Source organism: Bos indicus, chromosome 12 (assembly GCF_029378745.1).
Source record: "Bos indicus isolate NIAB-ARS_2022 breed Sahiwal x Tharparkar chromosome 12, NIAB-ARS_B.indTharparkar_mat_pri_1.0, whole genome shotgun sequence".
In the NCBI taxonomy this organism is placed as follows: domain Eukaryota; kingdom Metazoa; phylum Chordata; class Mammalia; order Artiodactyla; family Bovidae; genus Bos; species Bos indicus.
The window spans coordinates 72,055,714-72,068,032 of record NC_091771.1 but is presented as its reverse complement, the minus strand read 5'-3'; the positions used below and the strand labels follow the sequence as shown (position 1 = coordinate 72,068,032).

Below are 12,319 nucleotides of genomic sequence, written 5' to 3'. Positions count from 1 at the left end.
CTAGAGATTTCTTCAATAAAATTAGATATAACAAAGGAACAGTTCATATAAAGATGGGCGCAATAAAGGACAGAAATGGAATGAACCTAACAGAAGCAGAAGATAATAGGAAGAGGGGGCAAGAATACAAGAAGAACTATACAAAAAGATCTTAATGATTTGGATAACCACTATGGTGTGATCAAAAACCTTGAGCCAGACATCACTACAAACAAACCTTGTGCAGGTAATAGAATTCCAGTTGAGCTATTTCAAATCCTAAAAGATGATGCTGTTAAAGTGCTGCATTCAATATGCCAGCAAATTTGGAAAATTCAGCAGTGACCACAGGACTGGAAAAGGTCAGTTTTCATTCCAATCCCAAAGAAGGGCAATGGCAAAGAATGTTCCAACTACCACAGAGTAGCACTCATTTCACATGCTAGCAGGGTAATGCTCAAAATCCTTCAAGCCAGGCTTCAACACGATGTGAACCAAGAACTTTCAGATGTCCAAGCTTAATTTAGAAACAGCAGAGGAACCAGAGATCAAATTGCCAACTTTCATCAGATCATAGTAAAAGCAAGAGAATTACAGAAGTACACCTATTTCTGCTTCATTGACTATGCTCAAGCCTTTGTGTGGATCACAATAAGCTGAAAATTCTTCAAGAGATGGGAATACCACACCACCTTACCTACCTCCTAATAAACCTGTACTCAGGTCAAGAAACAACAGTTAGAACCAGACATGAAACAATAGACTGCTTCCAAACCAGGAAGAGAGTATGTCAAGGCTGTATATTGTCACCGTACTAATTTAACTTCTATGCAGAGTACATCACGCAAAATGTCAGACTGAATGAAGCACAACTGGAATCAAGATTCTTGGGAGAAATATCAATAAACTCAGATATGCAGATACCACCACCCTTATGGCAGAAAGTGAAGAAGAACAAAAGAGCCTCTTGATGAAGCTGAAAGAGAAGAGTGGAAAAGTTGGCAGACAAATGTCTGTCTAGTCAAAGCTAGGTTTTTTTCAGAACAAGACCCAGTTTCCCTCTCAGTCAGTCTCTCCCATCAAGAAGCTTCCATAAGCCTCTTATCCTTCATCATCAGAAGGCAGGCAGACCAAAAACCACAATCGTAGAAAACAAACAAATCTGATTACATGGACCACAACCTTGTCTAACTCAATGAAACTATGAGCCATGCCGTGTAGGGCCACCCAAGACAAACGGGTCATGGTGGAGTGTTCTGACTAAACGTGGTCCACTGGAGAAGGAAATGGAAAACCACTGAGTATTCTTGCCTTGAGAACCCCATGAACAGTATGAAAAGGCAAAAAGATAGGACACTGCAAGATGAACTTCCCAGGTCAGTTGGTGCCCAATATGCTACTAGAGATCACTGGGGATATAACTCTGGAAAGAATGAAGAGACAGAGACAAAGCAAAAACAACACCCAGTTGTGGATGTGACTGCTGATGCAAGTAAAATCTGATGCTATAAAGAGCAATATTGCATAGGAATCTGGAATGTTATGTCCATGAATCAAGGCAAATTGGAAGTGGTCAAACAGGAGATGGCAAGAGTGAACATTGAAATGAATCAGTGAACTAAAATAGACTGGAATGGATAAATTTAACTCAGATGACCATTATATTTACCACTGTGGGCAAGAATCCCTTAGAAGAAATGGAGTAGCCATCATACTCAAGAGTCTGAATGCAGTATTTGGATGCAATCTCAAAAACGACAGAATGATCTCTGTTCATTTCCAAGGCAAACCATTCAATATCACAGTAATACAAGTCTATACCCCAACCAGTAATGCTGAAGGAGCTGAAGTTCAATCGTTCTATGAAGACCTACAAGACCTTCTAGAACTAATATCCAAAAAAGATGTCCTTTTCATTATAGGGGACTGAAGTACAGAAGCAGTACGTCAAGAAACACATGGAGTAATAGGCAAATTTGGCCTTGGAGTACAAAATGAAGCAGGGGAAAGCCTAATAGAGTTTTGCCAAAAGAACACACTGGTGATAGCAAATAACCTCTTCAAACACCACAAGAGAAGACTCTACATATGGACATCACCAGATGGCCAACACTGAAATCATATTGATTATATTCTTTGCAGCCAAAGTTGGAGAAGCTCTATAGAATCAGCAGAAAAAAAGACCAGGAACAGACTGTGTCTCGGATCATGAACTCCTTATTGCCAAATTCAGACTTAAATTCAAGAAAGTAGGGAAAACTAGACCATTCAGGTATGATGCATGTTAAATCCCTTATGATTATACAGTGGAAGTGAGAAATAGATTCAAGGGATTAGATAAGATAGAGAGAATGCCTGAAGAACCATGGGCAGAGGTTCCCGACATTGTACAGCAGGCAGGGATCAAGACCATCCCCAGGAAAAAGAAGTGCAAAAAGGCAAAATGGTTGTCTGAGGAGGTCTTTCAAACAGCTATGAAAAGAAGCTAAGCAAAAGGCAAAGGAGAAAAAGAAAGATATACCCATTTGAATGTAGAGTACCAAAGAATAGCAAGGAGAGATAAGAGAATCTTCCTCAGTGATCAATGCAAAGAAATAGATGAAAACAATAGACTGGGAAAGACTAGAGATTTCTTCAAGAAAATTAGAAATACCAGGGGAATATTTCATGCAAAGATGGACACAATAAAGGATAGAAATTGTATGGACCTAAGAGAAGCAGAAGATACTAAGACAAAGTGGCAAGAAAAAACAGAAGAGCTATACAAAAAAGATCTTCATGACCCAGATAACGACGATAGTGTGATCACACTCACCTAGAGCCAGACACCCTGGAATGTGAAGTCAAGTGGGCCTTAGGAAGCATCATGACCAATAAAGTTAGTGGAGGTGATGGAATACCAGCTGACCTATTTCAAATCCTAAAAAATGATGCTGTGTAAGTGCTGCACTCAATATGCCAGCAAATTTGGAAAACTCGGCAGTGGCCACAAGACTCGAAAAGGTCACTTTTCATTCCCATCCCAAAGAAAGGCAATGCCAAAGAGTGCTACCACAAAACTGGACTCATCTCACATGCTGGCAAAGTAATGCTCAAAATTCTACAAGCCAGGCTTCAACAGTATGTGAACCATGAACTTCCAGATGTTCAAGCTGGATTTAGAAAAGGCAGAGGAACCAGAGATCAAATTGCCAATGTCCAGTGGATCATCATTGGATCATCAACATTGATTGGATCATCAGAGTTCCAGAAAAACATCTATTTCGGCTTTATTGACTATGGCAAAGCCTTTGACTGTGTGGATCACAATAAACTGTGGAAAATTCTTCAAGAGATGAATAGACAGGCACCCTACCTGCTTCCTGAGAAATCTGTATGCAGGTCAGGAAGCAACAGTTAGGACAGGACATGGAACAACAGACTGGTTCCAAATTGGAAAAGGAGTACATCAAGGTTGTATATTGTCACTCTGCTTATTTAACTTATATGCAGAGTACATCATTCAAATGCTGGGCTAGAGGAGGCACAAGCTGGAATCAAGATTGCCAAGAGAAATATAAAAAACCTGAGATATGCAGATGATACCACCCTTATGGCAGAAAGCGAAGAACTAAAGATCCTCTTTATGAACGTGAAAGAGGAAAGTGAAAATGTTGGCTTAAAGTTCAACATTCAGAAAACAAAGATCATGGCATCCAGTCCCATAACTTCATGGAAACAGTGTGAGACTTTAATTTCTTGGGCTCCAAAATCACTGCAGATGGTGACTGCAGCCAGGAAATTAAAAGATGCTTGCTCTTTGGAAGAAAAGCTATGACCAACCCAGACAGCATATTAAAAAGCAGAGACATTACTTTGCCAACAAAGGTCCATCTAGTCAAAGCTATATTTTTTCCTGTAGTCATGTATGGATGTGAGTATTGGACCATAAAGAAAGCTGAGCACCAAGGATTTGATGCTTTTGAACTGCGGTGTTGGAGGAGACTCTTGAGAGTCCCTTGGACTGCATGGAGATCCAACCAGTCCATCCTAAAGGAAATCAGTCCTGAATATTCATTGGAAGGACTGATGCTGAAGGTGAAACTCCAATATTTGGCCACCTGATGCCAAGAACTACTCATTGGAAAAGACCCTGATTCTGGGAAAGATTGAAGGTGGGAGGAGAAGGGGATAACAGAGGATGAGATGGTTGGATGGCATCACCGACTCAGTGGACATGAGTTTGAGTAAACTCCAGGAGTTGGTGATTGACAGGGAGGCCTGGCGTGCTGCTGTCCATAGAGTTGCAAAGAGTCAGACAGGACTCAGCGACTAAACTGAACTGAATTGAACTGATGGTTTTTCTAGTAGTCATGTATAGATGTGAGAGTTGGACCATAAAGAAAGCTTGACACAGAAGAACTGATATTTTTGAACTGTGGTGTTGGAGAATACTCTTGAGAGTCCCTTGGACTGCAAGGAGATCAAACCAGTCAATTCTAAAGGAAATCAACCCTAAATAGTCATTGGAAGAACTGATGCTCAAGCTTAAGCTCCACTACTTTGACCACCTGATGTGAAGAGCCGACTCATTGGAAAAGATCGTGATAATGGGAAATACTGAAGGCAGGAGGAGAAGTGGATGACAGAGGATGAGATAGTTGGATGGCATCACCAACTCAGCCAACATGGGTTTGAGCAAACCCCGGGAGGTAGTGAAGGATAGAGAAGCATGGTGTGCTGCAGACCATGAGGTCTCAAAAAGTTGGACTTGAATTAGGGACTGAACACTACTACCACCAGCAGCTAGAGAGAAAACATAAACAGTTCTAATCAACTGGCCACCACATGTGGTTATCTGGGGTGTGCAGGAGGAGTACCTGGATTAAATTCATTGTCTAACTTACTGCAGCCTACTAGGTGCAAAAAAAATCCAAATATTCCACAGTGATGGTGCCAAAGTCCTCAAACTCTCCAGATCAAATATTGAGAAAATTCTGTACTGCTTCTTGACAAAAGCCTCAGGAGAAACTCTTCTCTCCACTTTCATATGAATGGGGGATGGCCCTTGCCCCAGGCAAAAATTTCTGTCAAACATTTTTTCTGGAATAAACCCTCTTTGAACGTACCATAGACCTGCTTTGCAACAAAACTGTTGAATGACTCCCTTTCATGGGTGGCCTCAAAATATAAAACTTCTGAAACCTTGACTACACAGAAGATTGGATGGAGCTCATCGCTTCCTCTTCTGCCTCCCCAGGTCCTTCCATCTTACCAAGTCATCAGCAGAATGTCACACACACCTGGACTCCACTGCTCCCCCTCCATCCAAACACCTCACAAGACCAGACCTCATGGGAGGTCACCTGCTTCTCTTGATGAATGAAAATTTCTTTTATAAATTTTATGAAATTGATGATCACCATCCTTTTCACAAATAAAGTACCTCAATTGTTTACTATTTAAAACAAAACACACAAATGCCACACACACACACACACACAAACTCCTTTGACTGGATTAACTGAGACTTTTTTCCATTTACTAAGTACAGAGAACCATAGGATTCAATATGCTTCTGTTCTTGGCTTGGTTTCTAGAAAGTAAAGTTGGTATTAATTTGCAATAATTATTCACGTTTGAGGTCTCTGCTACAAACATATTCTCTCTTTACTTTTTAGCTATTGTTTTTATAACTTAAAAATATGTAACAATGTATTTTATTCATTATTTATTAATATTGATGAAATGTGTTCATTAAGAATGACATAAATTTGATTCTTTCATCATCTGTGATTACCTGTAGAATAGAATAATTAATCATAAAATGTGTTCCCCATTATTTTGTTTTTTAGCTGCATCTTGCAGTCAAAACCAAGACCTTGCAGGATCTAGTTCCACAACGAGGGACTGAAGCAGTGGCTCCCACAGTGGAAGCACAGAGTCTTAACCACAGGACCTCCAGGGAAGTCCCTGTCCCCCATTATTCTAAAACTAGGAAGGTGTATGGAGTAATCAACTAAATGCATACTGAACAGATCTCCATCCTGTGTTCTCATAGGGGATAATTTTCAGCATCATTTATATAAATAGTTTTGAGAAAGGGGTATACAGTGTGGTATCACCCAAATACTGATAATGATAAATAACAAACCTGAAAATAACAGGGCTTATCTTTTCAATAGAGCTTCCCTGGTGGTTCAGACATTAAAGAATCCACCAGCAACGCAGGAGACCTGGGTTCAGCACCTGGGTCAGGAAGATCCTCTGGAGAAGGGAACGGCTACCCACTCCAGTATTCTTGCCTGGGGAATCCATGGACAGAGGAGCCTGGTGGGCTACAGTCCATGGGGTCACAAAGAGTCAACATAACTGATGACTAACACACATCTTTTCAATACATTTAACAATTACAACTTACTTAATGTGTTAAACAATGCATTTTTCAAATATATCACTTCTGACATGTATTTCCTGAGGTCTCCTTTCCTTTTCCTAATCTTTTCCTTTCCTTGTCATGTCTGGTAACTTCAGGAGAAGAAAAATTCTCTATGTTAGTTCCTTCTAATTAATTCCTTCTGCATTAGTTCCAACATGATGAAATACTTTCAAGAATAGCATTCACAGAGTGGATACTCTGTGTAAGAAAGTGTGTCATGAACAAGACAGAAATGGTCCCTGTTCTCATGGAGCTCACATCCGTCCTCCCTGGGCTAAAATGCAAAGTGCAGCTGACCCGCCATCAGCTCCATTTGCCTTAAGGGCCAAACCCACTCTCAGGGGCCATAACTTTCAATCACCTAATGTTAACAGTGAGAAATTCCACAGAACAGTCTAAGGAATTTCAGGGTCTGGTTAATTGCTGTACAAATGGAAGCCAGCATGCACTGTCATCCCAAACTGAGAGCCCAGGTACTCACTTGTACATTCCAGGCGTTTAACATCTCGTGACGTCTCTAAGAAATATCGCCAAAGAACAAAGAAAAGGATGCCAAGGGGAATCACAGGTATAGCAATCCAAGGAATTGCAGCCACCATCACACCCACCACACCAATCACAAGTAGAAATGTCTGAAATAGCAAAAATACAGAGGCTTTCATGTCAATGATACTTTTCAAAGATAAACGTTAATGATTTGTTCTTAAGATTAAACTCCTTTCCTTGAAAAACTTATTTGAACAGCAGGGAATGCTTTCCCTTCCAAAGAAATAAAAGTATAGCTGGCCCTCATGATATTTGTTGCATGCACCAACACTTTTATAAGAACTTTCTAGGTATCAGCTCTTCTGATACACTCAGTAGTCCTTTGAGGCAGGCATGACTAGTTTTAACAGATTAGAATATTTGAGGTTCAAAGAGTAGGAGTTGAATCCCAAACTATCAGGAGTCATCAGATGTTACTAAAAAGATGAGTGAGCAGGTATCACAGATGAGGAATCCAGACACCTTAGCTATGCATGCAGGGATAAAGAAGTGGTTAATTACAAATTCAGTGTAAAATATCCAGTAACAGTATTATCTAATTTTAGAAATGGAGGAGTGAGGCACAGGATGAGAAGAAGCAACTTGATGGAGACTAAGCCATGGAGCTGGGAAGCCCATGTCATGAGCCATTATGACACATTTAAACCCCCAACATACAGTCATCTTTCTATCATTAGACTAAGTGTTCAATTCAGTTCAGTTCAGTCACTCAGTCATGTCTGACTCTTTGTGGCCCCATAGACTACAGCATGCCAGGCTTCCCTGTCGTTCACCAACACTTGGAGCTTGCTCAAACTCATGTCCATTGAGTTGGTGATGCCATCCCACGATCTCATCCCTTATCATCCCCTTCTCCTCCTGCCTTCAATCTTTCCCAGCATCAGGGTCTTTTTCCAATGAATCAGCTCTTTGCATCAGGTGGCCAAAGTATTGGAGCTTTAGCATCAGTCCTTCCAATGCATATTCAGGACTGATTTCATTTGGGACTGACTGCTTTGGTCTCCTTGCACTCCAAAGGACTCTCAAGAGTATTCTCCAAGCTCAGCTTTCTTTAGAGTCCAACTCTCAAATCCATACCTGACTACTGGAAAAAAAATAGCTTTGACTAGATGGACCTTGGTCAGCAAAGTAATGTATCTGTTTTTTAATATGCTGTCTAGGTGGGGCATAGCTTTTCTTCCAAGGAGCAAACATCTTTTAATTTCATGGCCACAGTCACCATCTGCATTGACTTTGGGTCCCAAGAAAATAAAGTCTGTCATTGTTTCCATTGTTTCCCCATCTACCGGCCATGAAGTGATGGGACTGGATGCCATGATCTTAGTTTTCTAAATGTTGAGCTTTAAGCCAACTTTTTCACTCTTCTTTTTCAATGTCAGCAAGAAGCTCTTTAGTTCTTCTTTGCTTTCTGCCATAAGGGTGGAGTCATCTGCATATCTCAGGTTCTTGATATTGCTCCTAGCAATCTTGATTCCAGCCTGTGCTTCATCCAGCCTAGCATTTCACAATATGTACTCTGCATGTAAGTTAAATAAGCAGGGTGACAATATACAGCCTTGACATTCTCCTTTCCCGATTTGGAACCAGTCTGTTGTTCCATGTCCAGTTCTAACTGTTGCTTCTTGACCTGCATACACAGTTCTCAGGAGGCAGGTCAGGTGGTCTGGTATTCCCATCTCTTACAGAATGTTCCAGTTTGTTGTGATCCACACAGTTAAAGGCTTTGGCATAGTCAATAAAGAAGAAGTCGTTTTTTCTGGAATTCTCTTGCTTTTACGATGATTCAACAGATGTTTGCAATTTGATCTCTGGTTCCTCTGCCTTTTCTAAATCCAGGTTGAACATCTGGAAGTTTATGGTTCACGTACTGTTGGAGCCTGGCCTGGAGAATTTTGAGCATTACTTTGCTAGCATGTGAGATGAGTGCAATTGTGCAGTAGTTTGAACATTCTTTGGTACCGCCTTTCTTTGGGGTTTAAGTGAAAACTGACCTTTTCCAGTCCTGTGGGCACTGCTGAGTGGGGGTGATGGAATTCCAGTTGAGCTATTTCAAGTCCTAAAATATGATGCTATTAACATGTACACTCAATTTGCCAGCAAATTCGGAAAACTCATCGGTGGCCACAAGACTGGAAAAGTTCAGACTAAGTACTTAAAATGTCAATTCCAAAGGTTAACGATTATAATGACAACAGACGCGATTTACAATGTGTTTGTTGTATGTAAGGCACTGTGCTAAGAGTTCCATGAACACTGTTAATCATCACATTATCCCATGAGATGATTTTATCTTGGGAAATCATCTTGGTCTAAAAATATAGCAGGTAGAATAGAAAACAAAATAATTGGTCAGTGCTACTTAAGCATCCATCTTAATCAGGAAAAGTATGATACCCTGGTGGACAGTATCAGGCAATAAGAATACAATCAACATTTAGCATCTGCCTGCTACAAAAGTGAGGTGGGGTAGTGGGGGCATGCAGATTCACCCAGTCTGGGCCAGGGTCTCTGAAGTTTGTCTCAGGTGGATACAAATTCATGATGATCTGCACAAGACACAGAGTGCTGGGAAACACAGTGAGGAATACCTGAATATTTTGAGACAATTTTAAGACTTATGACTGATTTTGCAAGCTGCTTTACAAATAGAAAGAGTGGCATGAATGATTTTCAGGCAGTAATCACAGTTCAGTTCAGTTCAGTCACTCAGTCGTGTCCGACTCTTTACAACCCTGGCAGCATGTCAGGCCTCCCTGTCCATCACCAACTCCTGGAGTTTACCCAAACTCATGTCCATCAAGTTGGTGATGCCATCTAACCATCTCATCCTCTGTAGTCCACTTCTCCTCCTTCCCTCAATCTTTCCCAGCATCAGAATCTTTTCAAATGAGTCAGCTCTTCATATCAGGTGATCAAAGTATTGGAGTTTCAGCTTCCAACATCAGTCCTTCTAATGAACACCCGGGACTGATCTCCTTTAGGATTGACTGGTTGGATCTCCTTTCAGTTCAAGGGACTCTCAAGAGTCTTCTCCAACACCACAGTTCAAAAGCATCAATTTTTCTGCACTCAGATTTCTTTATAGTCTAAAACTCACATCCACACAGGACTACTGGTAAAACCATAGCCTTGATTGGACAGACCTTTGTTGGTGAAGTAATGTCTCTGCTTTTTAATACACTGTCTATGTTGGTCACGACTTTCCTTCCAAGGAGTTATCCTCTTACAATTTCATGGCTGCAATCACCATCTGCAGTGATTTTGGAGACCAGAAAAATAAAGTCTGACATTGTTTCCACTGTTTCCCCATCTATTTCTCATGAAGTGATGGGACTGGATGCCATGATCTTCATTTTCTGAATGTTGAGCTTTAAGCCAACTTTTTCACTCTCTTCTTTCATTTTCTTCAAGAAGCTCTTTAGTTCTTATTTACTCTCTGCCATAAGGGTGGTGTCATCTGCATATCTGAGGTTATTGATATTTCTCCCAGCAATCTTGATTCCAGCTTGTGCTCCTTCCAGCCCAGCATTTCTCATGATGTACTCTGCATAAATAAGTTAAATAAGCAGGGTGACAATATACAGCCTTGACGCACTCCTTTTCCTATTTGGAACCAGTCTGTTGTTCCATGTCCAGTTCTAACTGTTGTTTCCTGACATGCATACAGGTTTCTCTAGAGGCAAGTCAGGTGGTCTGGTATTTCCATCTCTTTCAGAATTTTCCATAGTTTATTGTAATCCACAGAGTCAAAGGCTTTGGCATAGTCAATGAAGTAGAAATATATGTTTTTCTGGAATTCTCTTGCTTTTTCAATGATCCAGCAGATGTTGGCCATTTGATCTCTGGTTCCTCTGTCTTTTCTAAAACCAGCTTGAACATATGGAAGTTCACGGTTCATGTATTGCTGAAGCCTGGCTTGGAGAATTTTAAGCTTCACTTTACTTGCATGTGAGATGAGTGCAATTGTGTGGTAGTTCGAGCATTCTTTGGCATTGCCTTTCTTTGGGATTGGAATGAAAACTGACCTTTTCCAGTCCTGTGGCCACTGCTCAGTTTTCCAAATTTGCTGGCATATTGAGTGCAGCACTTTCACAGTATCATCTTTCAGGATTTGAAATAGCTCAACTGGAATTCCAACACCTCCACTAGCTTTGTTCATAGTGATGCTTCCTAAGGCCCACTTGACTTCACATTCCAGGATGTCTGGCTCTAGATGAGTGATCACACCATCATGATTATCTGGGTCATGAAGATCTTTTTTGTACAGTTCTTCTGTGTATTCTTGCCACCTCTTCTTAATATCTTCTGCTTCTGTTAGGTCCATACCATTTCTGTCCATTATCGAGCCCATCTTTGCATGAAATGTTCCCTTGGTATCTCTAATTTTCTTGAAGAGATCTCTAGTCTTTCCCATTCTATTTTTTCTCTCTATTTCTTTACACTGATCACTGAGGAAGGCTTTCTTATCTCTCCTTGGTATTCTTTGGAACTCCACATTCAAATGGGTATATCTTTCTTTTTCTCCTTTGCTTTTCGCTTCCCCTTCTTTCACAGCTATTTGTAAGGTCTCCTCAAACAGCCATTTTGCTTTTTTGCATTTCTTTTTCATGGAGATGGTCTTGATCCCTGTCTCCTGTACAATGTCATGAACCTCATTCCATAGTTCATGAGGCACTCTATCAGATCTAGTCCCTTAAATCTATTTCTCACTTCCACTATATAGTCATAAAGGATTTGATTTAGGTCATACCTGAATGATCTAGTGGTTTTCCTCACTTTCTTTAAGTCTGAATTTGGCAATAAGGAGATCATGATCTGAGCCACAGTCATCTCCCGGTCTTGTTTTTGCTGACTGTATAGGGCTTCTCCATCTTTGGCTGTAAATAATATAATCAATCTAATTTTGGTGTTGACCATCTGGTGATGTCCATGTGTAGAGTCTTCTCTTGTGTTGTTGGAAGACGGTGTTTGCTATGACCATTGCTCTTGGCAGAATTCTATTAGCCTTTGCCCTGCTTCATTCTGTACTCCAAGGCCAATTTACCTGTTACTCCAGGTGTTTCTTGACTTTCTAATTTTGCATTCCAGTCCCCTACAATGAAGAGGACATTTTTTTTGGGGGGGTGTTAGTTCTAATAGGTCTTGTAGGTCTTCATAGAACTGTTCAACTTCAGCTTCTTCAGCATTACTGATCAGGGCATAGACTTGGATTACCGTGATATTGAATGGTTTGCCTTGGAAACAAAAAGAGATCATTCTGTCGTTTCTGAGATTGCATCCAAGTACTGTATTTTGGACTCTTTTGTTGACCATGATGACTATTCCATTTCTTCTAAGGGATTCCTGCCCACAGTAGTAGATCCAATGGTCATTTGA

At 40.6% G+C, this 12,319-nt stretch overlaps 1 protein-coding gene across 2 annotated transcripts in view; it reads right to left on the bottom strand.

The window, feature by feature from the left end:
- Positions 1-6,879: 6,879 nt before the first annotated feature.
- Positions 6,880-12,319, bottom strand: part of LOC139176086 (ATP-binding cassette sub-family C member 4-like) — a 374,149-nt gene continuing 368,709 nt past the window's right edge. The window contains exon 24 of one of the 2 annotated variants that reach the window (XM_070799890.1): positions 6,880-7,029. In XM_070799890.1, coding sequence (XP_070655991.1) covers positions 6,896-7,029 — 134 coding nt within the window. In that variant the 3' untranslated portion in view covers positions 6,880-6,895. The remainder of the gene's footprint in view (positions 7,030-12,319) is intronic. The other variant, XR_011569625.1, reaches the window with a different exon arrangement.